This window comes from Scardinius erythrophthalmus (assembly GCF_964197995.2).
Source record: "Scardinius erythrophthalmus genome assembly, chromosome: 21".
Classification (NCBI taxonomy): domain Eukaryota; kingdom Metazoa; phylum Chordata; class Actinopteri; order Cypriniformes; family Leuciscidae; genus Scardinius; species Scardinius erythrophthalmus.
Window position 1 is genome coordinate 22,511,922 of NC_138241.1, and position 16,403 is coordinate 22,528,324.

The 16,403-nt window shown below is 38.3% G+C and overlaps 1 protein-coding gene across 3 annotated transcripts in view; it reads left to right on the top strand.

Moving 5' to 3' along the window:
• vrk2 (VRK serine/threonine kinase 2) overlaps positions 1 to 16,403 on the top strand; it is an 18,361-nt gene continuing 1,958 nt past the window's right edge. For 2 of the 3 annotated variants that reach the window (XM_081351477.1, XM_081351475.1), the window contains exons 1-10: positions 1 to 423; positions 715 to 770; positions 853 to 922; positions 1,506 to 1,593; positions 1,690 to 1,798; positions 2,220 to 2,312; positions 5,795 to 5,927; positions 11,209 to 11,329; positions 11,669 to 11,727; positions 14,137 to 14,294. In XM_081351477.1, coding sequence (XP_081207603.1) covers positions 297 to 423; positions 715 to 770; positions 853 to 922; positions 1,506 to 1,593; positions 1,690 to 1,798; positions 2,220 to 2,312; positions 5,795 to 5,927; positions 11,209 to 11,329; positions 11,669 to 11,727; positions 14,137 to 14,294 — 1,014 coding nt within the window. In that variant the 5' untranslated portion in view covers positions 1 to 296. The remainder of the gene's footprint in view (positions 424 to 714; positions 771 to 852; positions 923 to 1,505; positions 1,594 to 1,689; positions 1,799 to 2,219; positions 2,313 to 5,794; positions 5,928 to 11,208; positions 11,330 to 11,668; positions 11,728 to 14,136; positions 14,295 to 16,403) is intronic. The other variant, XM_081351476.1, reaches the window with a different exon arrangement.

Consider the following 16,403-nt stretch of genomic DNA (forward strand, 5'->3'; position numbering starts at 1 on the left):
AATCACTTTCAGGAAGTTGCGGTCTGTGGCGGTGAAAACATCCTGCACTGACTGGAAGAACTGAAACTGATTATCAGCATTCTCCCTCTGTATAACATTATACATACTTCTTATTGATTGTTGACATGCTTTTATAAGAAGGCGTTATTGTTATTACTAGTTTGTTTGTGAAACAGTGGTTAAATAAGGAACCATTAAATAACCAGGAATGACTTGGCAGGAACTTTACATTGCTCTCTTCAGTTATTAGGATTATTCGTTCTGAAACTTTCTAACTTACATGACAATTTAACATCATGGCTCCAAAGAAATACACAGCAGCCCGTCCACTTCCAGACGGATGCATTTTAACAGATTCAGAAAAGAAAAATTGGCGCATCGGCAAAATCATTGGAAAAGGTGGCTTTGGACTGATCTACTTGGGTAATGACTTTCATTACATTTATTCTGTGTTAAATGTGAAACGCCTTCATCATTTCAGTTTCATCTATGGCATTAGACATGGTGGCACAAGAGTTCAAAGACCTGAACATTTATATTGCTAGTGCACCTTGAATTTTAAAATGATATTTAAAGGTGTTCTTTTTTTTTTTTCAATACAAGTTTACAGTAGTTTTTTTTTATGTTTAAAATAATGAACACACAACTTTATTCACATGAAATGATGAAACGTTTCACTTTTTTTGTTTTTGTTTTTTTGTTTACATTTTACAGCCTCTCGGGATGTGAATGTCCCTGTTCGAGATGACACTGATTTTGTGATCAAAGTGGTAAGAAATATATTGAAACAGTTTGATGAGATATCACCCAGTACATGGACTAAGTGTCTACAATTTCTATATACATTTTCAGGAATATCATGAAAATGGACCTTTATTCTCAGAATTAAAATTTTACCAACGAGCAGCAAAGCAAGATACTAGTAAGATTCTTTTTCTTTTCTTTTCTTCTTTTTTCCCACCTAAATTCTCTCCATGTTATGTAATGTAATTCTATTGTTAAGAAAAAACACTGTAATCTGTAAGACTGTACATCTGTAAACACTGATTTTATTATTGCCAAAGGATGTAGAGAAACATGTGCATGTTTGGAGTAGTGTTGAATGAAAATACTGAAGACCCCTCATCTTCATCTGAGAGTTTTCAAACATGAAGTGCATGTCACTGATGAAGTGGCTATAGATGTAAATCAGCCTGGCTAGGCGAATTAATAAACCAAAGCAAACATGCACCTCTGTGGTCGTTAGTGCAATCCCAGCTTGTTTGAGCTCTAATTCAGAGAGAGTGACCAAATTGCTGATAATGATGCTGGTTTCTCCAAAGGGCCCCTGACCACCTGTCAATCTGGTGCACAGCCAGTCAAGACAGATTTCCCTTCCAGCTAGGCTGGAGGAAGTGCTTCTTTATCAGTGTTTGAGAGATGCATATACATATAACTTTATATGTTTATAAATCAAGTGCAAATGTATAAAATGGCTAAAACATTTTTAAACTCTAATATCACAGTGAACAAATGGAAGAAGTCTAAACACAAGGAGTTTTTGGGGATCCCAACTTACTGGGGGTCTGGACTGGCTGAAAATAATGGGACACGGTATGGAACTTTAGTTTGACTAGGGTGGGCCGTATATGACCACCGTGATATGAGAAATGCATATGACTGTTGTGGTTTATATATATTGTTGTATAGGTACAGGTTTATGGTGATGGATCGGCTGGGCACAGACCTGCAAATGGTGTTAATGGAGAATGGTGGACAGCTGAGGAAGCCTGCCGTGCTACAGTTGGGTGTCCTCATGGTGAGACGCTGCTGAACTTCTTTCAACATTTAGTTAGAGCTGCTTGCCAGTGTTATTTTAGTAATATTTATGTACTACTATAGTATTCATTCATATTTTTTTAAGTTTTTCATTCAGTATTTATTTTATTTCAACTTTATTTCAGTTAACAAAAGCAATAACTGCATTGCTACAATTTATAAACCTACTATAATTGTGACCCTTGAATATGCAACCTCAGTTAGGGTTTGATTGAACATGGTAAGTGTGACAAGGCAACATTATTTACAGTATTACATAATAAAGTGGATTTCTGAGTAAGCTTTTGTTGCATTTTCTGGGAGTCCGGCTGCCTCGCATCCAGCTCATCTGCCTGTAGGTCATTATGAGGTTACTAAATTATTCATGTTAACCTTCCCCTCTGTCACTTTGCCCTTAACAGCTGGATGTGCTGGAATATATTCATGACAATGAGTACGTCCATGCTGACATTAAGGCTGCCAATCTCTTATTGGGACACAGAGATCCAAGCAAGGTGAGTTTCTATGCATATTACCACAAACAATAAGGGATATCTTAAATGATTGGTTATCTTTTTGGGTCACACTTTATATTAGGTGTCTTTTATCATTTTTTCATTTAAGTACATAGTAGTTAGGGGTGTGATGGTTAGTATATAACCGTGAGACCGACGGTTATAGTTGAACACCATCATTAGATCTATATATCCGCCAAAACCGTGTTATTAAAATATTTTTTACAAACATTTTTTATCATAGAGAATGTTTAAACACTAATTAAAAACAATTGTTAACAGTCTGTGTCATTAATGGTCTACGTCGTTTCCAACTGTATTTGATTTTTTGCCAAGTACCAATGCAAGTTTTGTTTTGTAAATCGTCAGACATGATTTTTACCACTTCATTAAGTTTTTCTTTGTAGAAAGCCTTTCTTTAAAGCGAATTTCGTTTTGCATAAATTGTAAATTAATTTTAATAAATGTTTCATCAACCAATTGCATGTATTCAATAAATAAAAAGAGTATATAAAGAGTATACAAATATAGTAGACAATATAATAACCGTGACATTGAGGCGCCAGCGTGCCGCGTTCACTTGCATTGCATAGACCCCTTCACGGTTGACGTCACAGGAAAATTCTAAGTTCGCAGTGTGCATGTCGGGGTCAGAAAGTTCATTCCATCCCATTGAATTGTGTGTTGACCAGAGAATTTCTCGTCAAGAAAAAATGCCTACTTGTTGCGTCGTGGACTGTGAAAATCACACCAGTTGTGGAGTCAAGTTTTTCAGGATTCCTGCAGGATCTCATCCGTAAAAAAAAAATAAAAATAGACGACATCTGTTCAGATCTATTTTTTACAGTCTACGGTTCAGATAGATACTGCTATCTGCTAAGTAGCATGACACAGGTCACAATTAATGCCAGATATCGAATTTCACCTAACTATTAAACCAGTCTACAGTTTACAGAAAACATTTGTTTACTTACCAGGGCTTAACTATACCGTTGTTGTCACAATAACTGTCAATAACACAATAACACTACAAACACGAGCATCTTTGATCGTAGCATTGTCCCTGTCGGCCCGTTTATTATATAAAAAAAATACACATAGCCTACTTAACAGTGTTAAATTTTTGGTTTGTTACCACAGTTATCTGCGTGGTTCCTCAGCGATGAAGATCCACATTTGTGGCTATCCAACACGAAAATGCATGCAGCAAATAAGCCGTTCACAATATTTTCTTCAGATAACTCCAAATTTCTCCCACACACTGGACTTGATTTTTGATGACTGTCGACAACTTTACAATCTCCACTAGCTATTCTTCTCTTCAACTCCTCAGCATCCATCTCGACGACTGCAAGCAGGTCGTGCGCGCGCGGTTATGATGCATTTTTAAAAGTGAAAGATCCTGGGAGGGCGTGGCGCGTGGGCACAAATAAACTGATGTGGATTTTAAATTATTTTATCAACTTGAAATACAGGCATATTTTTGTAGACGTGTTCCTAAAAATATGAATATATTTTTACGTTTGCATGTGATTGTTTTAAACCTGTGTTTAGACCCGTGTTTCCCCCGTGTCCGACCCGACACAGTTGGATATTTTTCACAAGGTTTGAGCAAAATTTGCGGGTCACCCGTCCGAACCCGTGCAGGACTCTAATCAGGCAGACAATCGCCATTAGCTAAAACAAGTTTATTATGGTTCTGTTCCCGTTCCTGTGATGGCAAAGACAGTGCATACCCATGACACAATATGCCGGTCTATTCTATTAGCCGCACCATTTTTCTGACCCCATGCTGCGCGCGCACCCAACCCTAGGCGTTCGATGTTTACAAACATTGAAGGGGTCTATTGTTAAAAGCCTTTCTTTAAAGCGAATTTTGTTTTGTACAAATTGTATCTTAATTTTAATAAATGTTTCATCAACCAATTGGATGTATTTAATAAATAAAAAGCAAATGACAATATAATAACCGTGACATGGAGGCGCCGGTGTGCCGCGTTCACTTGCATTGCATTGTAAACTAGAGCGCATCTCATTGTAAATGAATGAAACTCAGCGTAGGCCTATGCCTCATACATTAGCATTAAATGTCTTTGCTGCATCCTTTATAGAACAGACAAGGGCTTTCTTGCGGCTTTCTTCTTTCGGCTCCCTCCCCATTGACTCACGTCATAACTGTCTTCACCAATTCTGAAACCGGCACACCCCTAATAGTAGTTAATGTACTAACTGTGTTCATGATGTATAGCAAAACACTTTTGCTGCTATTAAGGTGGGATACGGGTAAGGTTAGGGACAGGTTTGGTGGTATGGACCGGTTTAAAGGTGGGATAAGGGGTAAAGGAAGGGTAAACAGTGTAATTATAGTATACTATACGGGTACTACTAAGCGCCCATGAAAAAAAGCCATTACAGAACAAAACTTTTCAGAATTCAATGTACAGTGCAACATCAAGAGCTTGTTTAAAAATTTTTAGAGCTTGTTTAGTTTTTTCAAGTTGCAATACTGAACAGGACCACATGGAGATGCCAAAAATAAAAAAAAACCTAAACCAACTGCCTTGACCTTGACTGCATTATGTGCCTACTTCAGTACATGGATATATTCTGAATTACTAAACACAGATATGACAGCATGACAGATAAAAACATCCTGAATGTGTGTGGAAACAACTTGAATGTACTGAAATGTGTCTATGCATAAATACAATGAGAGATGAGTGCATCGAGCGTACGCATACACGGTTTGTTTCCGCATCAGTATAACAGACTTGCACGTGCTACTGTACGACTCCTGTACGTCACTGCAAATGTCTTTACCTTGATTACAATCCTCATCCATCGAAACTTTACTAGCGAGAAGCTGATTAGCTTTATCCAGCCGAAAAACATAGTTTGTGTATCATCTGGCCATACAACGGTGGGATGTTTTGACGTTCTGTTCAGTCTGTATTTCACACAGTACGATGTGTGAGGGCTCGCACTCTTCAGAAACAATCACAGAATATGACAGAGCTTGTGTTTTAAAGCTGTTCTCTCTGACATCTCTGATACAATAAGCCTGGACTTCTAAGATCATGTAACTGCGTGACGTAAATTTCGTTAATGGCTCAATTTCACGTTTTTCAGTCATTTATCTGCATTATATAGCAATACACAATACGTGCATTGTATCAAATGATTGTTAGTACATAGTAGTTAAAGACACCTAATATAAAGTGGGACCTCATTTTGTGTACTCAAACGTGGCACATGTTTGAATTTCTATTATTTTCATTGATCGTCTACTAAGACGGCCAGCCAGCATTGATGACATTTGGAACTTAAGTATAATGGAGTATAATCAATTAAAGTCTCAGTCTGCTGTCATAACTTGACCCCATTTCCTTGTGCTTTGCACTAAAATACCATGTACAGTAGGAGAGATTCAGTTTGAAAGAAAATGTCTTTGGGATGATTTATGCTGACTTTATCTTTTGCAGGTGTACTTGGCTGACTATGGACTGTCATACAGATACTGTCCTAATGGAGAGCATAAAGAGTACAAAGAGAACCCCAAGAAAGGACACAATGGCACCATTGAGTATACAAGCATTGACGCTCACAAAGGAGTAGGTAATGTGAAATCTGTCATTTATCTTATCCTTTTAAACCACGCTGAGGTATCACCGAGATAGAAACATATTCCATTATGCATAAAGGTCCTCTGTTTCCCAGTTAAAGTCAACATAAATTGCCATTTGCAACCCATTTTACTTTCATAATTTGAAGTATTTGCAAGTGAAACTGAATATTCAGTGAGAAAAAAAGTAGGGAATTGAAAAAGGGAAAATAAATGTGATATCAGTGTTTTGATTGAAGAATTCAAAGACAACCCTTTATTTTTCTTTGGAATAACATGAATCAATGTATTAGCCACAATTAGACCAGGAACATGCATTAAGGAAGTAAATAGGGATAGTTTTCATTTCATGTTAACGTTAAAGGAAGAGGTTCACCAAAAAGTATGAATTCACTATCCAGATTACTCACCTTATAATGGGGTCTGTTTATGTGGCTGGGACTTTTCTGTATCATGTCCTTAACTTTGGGTCACACTATTGGAAACACATTAACTCGTAAATTGTGTACAGTCCTTTTTATTGGATATTGATTGTTCTATCCATGCTTACTTGGGCAGACTTAATTCAAGAAATCCATAATTAGTCAAAGTCATAACCTGCATTTTGTATGCATTTACTATTAATTAAAGCTTTGATGTTTTGTTGAACTGGGACTCAAAGCCAATATCTCTGCCTGTGTTGTCCATAGGATATTACAGGAGTTCAATACTGAATACACGGTGGTAAAGCTTGCTAATAGCCATGTTTCTGTTGCTGTTAATTTTGAAAGCACATGGAGAAAAGACAAGATGCCCAGTCAGCAGAAAAAATATTTTTTAAAGTTTGTTTTGTAAGTTTAATGTTTATTTATTTATTAAATATGTTTAACACGATAATATTTTAAATGTATACATTTATTTAATTGTATGCTATTAGAGTTTGAGTTAGGGCTATGCGATTAATTGAAATAGAGTTTCGACTTTCATTTTGGCTTCCAACGATTATGATAATAAGATCATCGAGATAAAGCAATTATTGTGCCTCATTCTGTTCCTTTCAGTAAAATCATGTAACTTGACTTTCGTAAAATGGGACATACTTGATATTAAAAGCACGAAAGAGAACTCCTGCTGTTCCTCAGGTGGCTTTCTGTGCGCACGTTCTGAAACTGAGCGGAACACGGACAAACAAAATGAACTTAGAGCTTTGGGTGTGCACCTAAACAGTCAAATACTAGCAAAAGTATGTCAAAATCCTGGGCTTAGCGAGTATTCACATAAACCCAGTTTGTTATGTCTTAAGTGAAATGTAAACAGTTCTGAAAAATAAAATGTTTATCAGTATATTGGATCCGTACATTAGGTCTTAAAGTGACAAAGGCCTAATATATCTGCTGCTGTCTGTGTCATTAATGTTAATCAGAGAACAAAAGACAAAGAGAAAAATCACTAAATGTTCTAAACTGAATGACATTTGTAGCTTTAATAATTTGTATATTTTTTATATTGTCTTTGGCCTATACTTTGTAATTTGCTTTTTTTTTTATGTATTATTGACTGTTTACTTATTTTCAATAATTTTGACGACCTTTTTAGCGCAATTTTTCCACCGGACAAATTGCGATTGTTAACTCGTGATTTCTGTTCTGTGCGTCTGTGCGCACCAATCTTGCACTTCTATCTACTCCTCATCCAGACCACCTAGAGACTTCGGGTTTTCGGCATTATGTTAAGGAAGGTCTAATCTCGGGAACGCACAAAAAAAATCCAGGAAAAGATTTACTATCTCTTAGTGTTGTGATCCCATGAGGTGAGAAAATTGCGCTAAAACACTCACCGAGTTTTTATTACTTGTTTAACTTACATTAGTTAGTATTATGCTGTTTGATCGAAACTGGTATCGAGAATTGTAAAATTTCGCTGGTATCTAAAATTTAGATCTAGCAACCTTATTTCCAGAAAATATACACTTGATAAATATTATATTTTATTTTTGGAAAAAATATATATATTTTTTTTTTATAATATCATGCCTATTTTTCTCACTTTATATAAATAGGGCTGCATACATCAAAATATAAAGCTGCATATATCTTCTTTTTTTTTTCTTCTTTTTTTCTCATATTTGGGGATCCGTGGCATAAAAAAGTTAGAAAACTCCTGGCATGACAAACCAAAGGTTTTTACTGTATGTGGATTGAAACCTTCTCCCCCCATATTTTTCTTTAACAGCATGGTGTTTTCATATCATTAGGATGGTTTTATATGTGGAGGATGAATATGTGGGAATGCATGTGTGTATTCCTATTTAGATATAAAAGGGGAAAAAAGTGCATGAATCTCTGTAGCTCATAACGTGGACCCAGTAAAACATGTTGTCTGATACATCAGAAAGTAAATCATGCTCCGGTTCAGACCAAGGTCTGGCTGCTTTTAGACCATGTTCTTACCTGAAACAATTTGTTAACATTTCATGTACAGGATTCGACATATGGTCCTGATTCCGTCTTTCTGCTCTGTAAATGTATGGCCAGTTGTACTTTGTAAATCACACTGCATATGGCAAGTGATATAACAGTTGAGAGTTTATAAAAACACCTAACCACTGACGCACCAACTTGGGAGTTCAATGTCCCGATCCACTCCCAAAGCTAAACTCAAAGCAGCGAGGCCGTAAATTTGACAAACCTTGTTTGCGCCTCTATTAAACAATCCGCAGCCGAGCCGACATCACCGCACTAGACGTCTTGACGGAGGACACTGACAGCTGTTGTGTAGGTCATTAGCACTGACTGCCCTGTAGATGAATGCAGATTGCAGAGTGTTTCTTTTCTTTTGGCCCCTGGCACCCTGTGTAGATGTTGATTTGTAACCATGGTGAGGAGTGCAGAGACGGGCACTTCGTGTCCCACTGAAGCCTTTGCTAAAGGCCTAATTATCACCTGTAGGGTTGAATTGAGCTGGCTGAAATTCAGGAGGAGAGGTTCAAGAGTTTGACATGGCGCTTTGGATAATCACAATAACAATAGGCCATCATTATGAACAACAGCTTCTATCTGATGGAAGGTGTTGTGCTCAGCCTAGAATGCATCGTTCTTGTGGGTCGGCCTTTTTATAAGTGAATCGGTGTCAGGACTAGGCCAGGCAGCCCACCCCTTTCGGCTCCATATTACAGAGTCGTACTAAATGTTTACAGAGATGGTCTTATTTTGTGCACTTTGGACCTTAATCATAGTACCCTTTTTACATGGCACTTAAGAGGCATTTTTCCAAGGTCACCTGTGAGGGATGTTAAAATCCTTTCTATTAAATTGTGTGTTTGCTAAATTAGTTTGGTCAAGGTTGAAGAAAAATAAAGAAAACCTATATACGTGGCCTAATGGTGTTGCTGGCTAGCGGGCTGGGAGGCTGACTCTGTAATAGGCATGGCAGGATCAATGATGGTCATGGATTTAGGCAGAGATTTTCCCTTTTGATGAATGCAGTCAATAAGTAATTTCTCAGGAGATGGACTGCAGTTACAGTATTGAGTTAATACACTCTCTAGGCACGAACAAATGATGTGCCTTAATTTACACTTATTGATGAAGTCTGAGCTTTTCATGAATGGACAGGCTTAACAGGAGGTTAACTCCCGTATACGAGTGAAACTGACAAAACCATCCCATTCAGATTTAAATGTAGGCAAACGTAATTCATTGAGGGTCCTTAGTTTAAAGTCAACTCATAATTGGTTTAATAGCTGGGATCCAAAACGAATATTTCATAACTAAATGTGACTGCTGTCTGTCTGGTTGGCATAAGACTGATCAGTTGGTTGAAGTAAGGCCGTTTCACACTCAGTGCTCATAAGCAGATGTGGTGTTGTAAAAACTAGACTGGGATATATTCCCATTGAGCTTATACAAGTGTGAAAGAACTCTCTTGGGCTTATTTGAAGACTGAAACCCCTTGTACTTATTCCAAAAGTATTAATCTATTCTGCTTCCAAGGTTAAAAACAGTTGCATAGAGTTTTTTTAATATTTTTTTAAACATCTTTTATTGTTTTGTTCTCATGGGCTGCACGCAAAACAAACATACATTGTGACCAGTGTAGTCTGACTTTTGTGAGCTGCTTCATTTTAGTGAATCAAAAACATACAGCGTGATAAGTGTAGCCTGATTCCTGCAACCAGTGACTCTTATGAGCCCGTTCTTTTTAGTGAATCAAAAAGATACAGAACCCATTGTGCAGCCCAATTTCTGAAATGAAGCATGATTTCTGAAACGATTGACTCTTAACCGGTTTAGTGTAGTGTAGCCCGCTATCCCTTTGAAAGCTACAATTTCCATGGTTGGTGTTTTGAGTCCGGTTCTTGTAATGGATAGTTCAAGAAGATGAGTTACTGATTTGAATCAATCTGAAACACTGCCCAGTATAATGTACAGAATTAGATATGTATGAATATATATATATATATATATATATATATATATATATATATATATATATATATATATATATATATATATATAAAAAAAAACCATTAGAACTGCACTTTTCAATATTGGAATCGAATTTAATCAAATAAAAATTTGAATCAAATAAAGAGCTTGTGAAACAGAATCAAACTGATTTGGGAAATTGTGTTGATTCCTAGCCAAGGGTAGAGGTAGAGTCTTTATTTGTATATTAAACAAATGTAAGAATAATAAAAGACGAAGTGGCCTTGTAAGAAGTTTTTAGTATGCAAAAGATATTTACACTAGATGGCAGTTGTGTAATGTGTTACGGCCGAGGTGGAGATGGAGGCGGTTTAAGGAGCACATACAAACACTCTCAGGCTCTTCTCTTAAGGCCAGCAGAGACCCCACGGAATCCAGAAACATGTGGAAACTATTTGGGCCCAGACATTTATTTCTTTGTTTTACTGCTTGGCTCTCCGTCGGAGAGAGTGTCGGGCTGGGCCACAGGCTGTCTGGATCATGTCAGAGGCCGTCAGGATCAGGTTCCTGGACGAGTCGCCAGACCAGACGAAGGAGGAGGGAGTGTGAGAGAGATGCTGGTGGGAGGAAACTGACCTACTCTTTCAACTCTCAGCCCCTCTAAGAAAAGCCCCGTTAGCCTGTGAGGCAGGCCAGGGCACCAGCTGAGAAAACAAAATACTCCTCTCCATCACCCCCCCCTCCTTCTTTGCCTTTTTTATAGGGGCATATTTCAGCAGCCAATGGACGGGTCATTCAATCAAAGAGTTTTAACTCTCTTCTTAACCAACACTTAACTTCTTTTCCTTATCTTCGCTTTCTCCAACAGCCGCATCCAGACGAGGAGACTTGGAGGTGTTGGGCTACTGCTTGCTTCACTGGCAGTGTGGAACTCTTCCCTGGCTCTCATCTCTTAGGAACCCAGCTGAGGTCCAGGAGGCCAAGGCCAAGTACGTTCCCCTTTTCACCAAAGGTCTAATTGTGTACAGTGGCTGCTGATCAGAGGCTTTCTGTGCTTATTCAGCCTGAATTATTGACTCAACTGCTTTATTAAAACTAAAAATGTGTAAAAGGACACATTTTCTTTCTTGTCTGGAAATTTAAGCAGTGGAGTACACAGCTTTAAAAGGATCTGTGGATCATTAGAAGAGAGAACGACAAGTTCTTTATAGTGAAATTTTAAACGTATGTTGTGTGATTCCTGAGTCGAAAGCAAAGAGGTGTTTTCAGATGCATTTTTGCAACAGGACGTCTGTTTAACCTTCACCTTTATCATCTCTTGACCACAGGCTGATGTCCAACCTGCCAGATTCTGTCCTGAAGATGTCCATGTCCGGCTCAAGCATGGGTAGGTGCACGTGAGTGTGCAGACCATTTGCTTTGATCAACAAGGTATGGGGCAGGGACTTAGATTCCTCGCCATCCCCACAAGCACAATCTCCTTGCCTCTCCTTCATCAACGGATTCTAGTGTCCCTGCAGTATCTTTCCCCCCTCCACAGGGAGCGAGGGCACGTGCGTCTTCTGAAAGGGGGCTTTGTGATCTATGATTATGATGAGGCCTTATTCTCCCAACCTTGAGAGGCTGGCTACAGCTGGACCAGAAAGATAAGACCTCTAACATGCATCAAGGCTGCGCATGTGGTATACATTCAGCCAGGCTGCCACAAAGAGAACGCGCACTGGCGTAGCACTGCATCCAGCATATTTATTACAGTGAAGAATGGAAGGTGCCCATATTAGACACACATTTGTGTTCTCGTATGAACTGAGAGGCCCCTCTACATTGTGCTCCTGCCACTGTCCATTTGTTAGGAAGATGTGGTTTTTGTTTCCTTAGGAATGAAAATGAAGTCTGCAGATGGGTTGTCACTTGGCTGGACATTTGCGAGTGTGTTCAGTAAGCATCTAGGTCAACAGCAGGATGCATCAACATAAAACATGCAGACCAGCTCAGTCGGTGTTTATCTGCAAATTATGCAAATACTCAACCACGGTCAACCTCCACAGTAGCCCTCACTTGTGTAGTTTCCAAAAAAGGACACATTTGGTATGCTCAACATCAAGGGTATTCAATTAAAGTTCCAAGAGGTCCGGTCTCTAGATTTCCTTCACACCGGAAAATATTTGTTTGGAATGGTTATAAATTTCCATCTGGGTGGCAGAAGTACTTTGTAAAACATCAAAAAATCCTAAATAGTCATCAAAGATGAGTATATTGGAACCTCAGAGCCATAACAGTGGTGTCTGAGAATTTTTCATAGAAAAACAAATTCATCAGTTGAGCCCAATTGGATATGATTATTAAAAGGTAAGATCAGATTTTATTTTTTCCAGGCTATTATTCTTTTTTACATTTAGATACCCATGTATGGCCATGTGGCAGAAAATATACTGTATGGGGGTTCAGGGTTTTCCTCTTGAAGTCGTGCAGAGTGCAAAGTCTTGAAGTGTCTGCACAATTTTTACATTTTGCTTAAAATAAGTGTCTACTAAAAACAAACAAACAATGTACATAATAATCAGAACGCCCTGTCATCACTAGCAGAAAACAAAATTAACTAGTAATTTTAAAGTTTTAGTTGTCTTTCCTTGCCATCTACAAATTATTTTCCCTCCTTGCCATCTACAAATTATTTTCCCAATTACAGTATAACGTTTATTATGAAATGCTCTTAATATGCTAATTAATAATGCTAAATGTAGATGGGGGAAAACAAAAGCAACTTGTCAAAAAACTTTTTTTATTTGAATGGTCGGAGTCAAATATATATGACAGATAAAAACAATAGTTCTCATTTTCTGCAGTGCTTTAGGTAAAGAATGAATCTATTTTGCTGTTCACTGTTTTTGCTACTATGTTGTTAAACTAACCAAGTCATCTGCAGCTCTAAATGTGGCGAATTAGTGTCTTTAGCAGGGAGGGAAGCAATGCGCACGGAACGTATAGGGATTGAATGAAGCGCGTTTGGTTCTAGATACAAATGTTAAAGATATAGTGCCGAAAGACCCTTACGATAAATGACCTTGAGCGCTTGCGGTGTGTACCGCTGTGTTGTTTTGACGCGCTGTTCACTTTAAACTGTAGAAACAGTAAAATGGTGCTACTGTTGTAATTTTGTCTCATGGAACAGACAGTGAGGACCTCTGCTGTACATGATAACATCTTAACATCAGATTTTCAGAATTGTTTCTGTGTATCAAAGGGATAGTCCACCCAAGAATGAACATTCTGTCATCATTTCCTCACCCTTATGTCATTCCAAACTTGTACTGTACGTTTCTTTCTTCTGTGGAATACAAAAGAGGATATTTTGAAGAATGTTTCAGCTGGTTTTGTCCATATTGTGAAAGTCAAAAACATTAAGATGGTGTGGAATTAAATCATACAAATGGTATAGTCCAAGTCAATCGTCATGACGTTTGGTCACGTGACGTGTGAGAATCAATGAGGTTTGACTTTTTTGATGTTTGAGGTTTGTGTTTGTGTATCAATGTTTTGATATGATTTGAAAGTGAATAAAGGCTTAAATTGTGATCGGTATCATCATACAAAGTGTTCGTGTTGCATTGGAAGAATAACAGTATACCAATTGGGTTGTATGGATTAATTTCATGATACTTGAAAGTTTTGGACCCCATTAACTTTCACTGTTTGAACAATGGCAACTGAAATGTTCTTCAGAATTTATTTTTTTCTGTGAACTATCCCTTTAAGTTTAGCATATTCAGATGTCTTTCTTTCTGACCCCTTGCAGAAATAGCCAGGTTCCTGTCCAGCGTGAACAACCTTGGCTACAATGAAAAGCCAGACTACCAGGCCTTCAGAATGATTCTGTCAGCGGCCGGGCCGCTGGGCCCATTGGACCTCTCCAGGCCAAGAGCGTTAGAGATGGCCAGGCCAACCACACAAAGGGTGAGTGTGAGATGCTTTGGCACAGCAGCCCGGTAGTCTTAATAGAGACCATATGAGCTGGGGCTGGAGCATTCAGAGCAGCCTGTGGGCTGCGGCAGATTTATCTGTCTGGGAGAGAGAAGGAGATGCTCAGGTTTGGGAACCCTCTTCTGACCCTTTCCCAGCTACACTGACTCCCACTCCTGCTCAGAGCCGTCTGACTGGCCTATTGGCGGCGTTGGAGTTGGACCAAAGTGATGTGGACGAGAAAAAAAAGAGATTTACTCAGTGGTGACAGACTCAGAGTTACCGAAGGTTCTTAGCCTGGGGCCACAGCTCAATGCAGTGTCAAAACCATACAAGAGAGCTATTTAATTAAAGCGCTCTTATTTATTGCAATCACATGGACACTTATATTTTAACGTCTATATGCACATTCAGAATCAAACTGCGTAAAATACACCACACTGAATTCCTGCACTCTATTACACTGGTGAGAGACAAGAAGGGCACTTTTCCTCTTTAAATGGAATGAGCTGGTGAATCTTGACCGTGGTGTCGTAGGTTAACCTTTGGTGACCTTGCCAAAAGGCTTATTGGCTCTCAAGAGGTCTGGAGTGGAGAGACCTTAATTCCTCTGGAATCACTTCACAGTTGATCACTGCCAACTTGAACCGCTGAACTTTACGAACACCAGAGCAACCCAATTTGGGGCTGTTGAATACACACATTTTACAGAGGCCAAAAGATCGGCAGTTAGAATTGCCTCTCATTTTTATGTGGAGCTGTCCAGCAATTTGATCTGTGGTTCAATAGAGAAGGCTCAGTGTGATTTGGAGAAGGGTTGGTAAATACCCTCAGTGCTTAGGGTGTCAGTTACTCTCCTTGTGTTCCTGATATTGAAACCACTCTGCATACAGTGGATCCCCTGCAGAAAACATCTCAGTTCTACAGTTTTAGATTGACCATAGCATTTTCAAGTGTTTTATAAATAAAGCATGAATCATACAAATGATGATTTAAATAATGTAAGATATGTGCACATTAATGAACTAAAAAATTCTGCCTGCAATAAAATTTCAGTCAGTAGTTGTCCATAGCCAATAGTGTAAAAATGTTTGAAAGCACAGCGCAGACAGAAGTTACTTTCAAACCAAGTGGCTTTCCTTTGATCAAGGGCAAATTGCCTTTACCAACTTGAACCCGATTTCCAGATCACCTGCATTCCTATTGAAATCATTGGATTTTGCCCATGGAAATTTGGCGAACAATGGTAAATGTGAATGCACCTTTACTTGTGTACTAGTAATAATGGCAAACAGTGACATTGTGGGAAAATTAAGTGTTGTTCCACCCTCGTCCATAAAATGAAAGCTAACCAATTATAGTGAAATATATAAATGTAATAGGATATCTTTTTTTTCAAGGCCTATAAAACCTTCACAATTTAAGACTTAAGATCTTTTTTTATCTTTTGTCAAACCATCATTTAAAGTTTTTTGTTTATCTCTAATAAAAAGTTATGCTTGTTGCAATTATAGAAATTATGATTATCAATTTATCTTAACAATGTTTCCTTAAATGAAAAATTCTCCAATTCAAGTTTCAGTGTTGCGCAACATCTTGTCATTCATTGTTTTTTTTACTATTTATTTGTTTCCGACTTGAAAATGTGACTTCCTGACTCGGATGTAAGAGCTTCTCTGGTGCACTTGACTAGTGTTTAACTAAGAATGTGTTTCCCTGAGGTGGATTAGGTCATGGTTCTGTTGAGGAAGACTACAGGACAACGTGTGTTGATGTTGCTAAAACCAGATTGGGGCTGCCAGTTCAAAGTGTAGAGGAATTGATCGTTCCTTCAATAAGCACATTGGTGTTCTTTTTTGATGCTCAGGAAATGGCTGCTCTATAAATTTAATGTTTTACACGTATGGAGAGTTCTTACAAAGCAGTGTGCAGAGTGTTTTTCCTCTGACCTTGACCACCCTACCTTTAGCACACATGGAAAGCATCAGTGTCAACAGCAAGGGCATTAAGATTTGGATCCCCTTTTCTTTGTAGTTGGATTTTTCTCTGTGGTTCTGTTCATCTCCTAGTCGATGTAGCTTCAGTTCCTTTGAATAAAAGCTA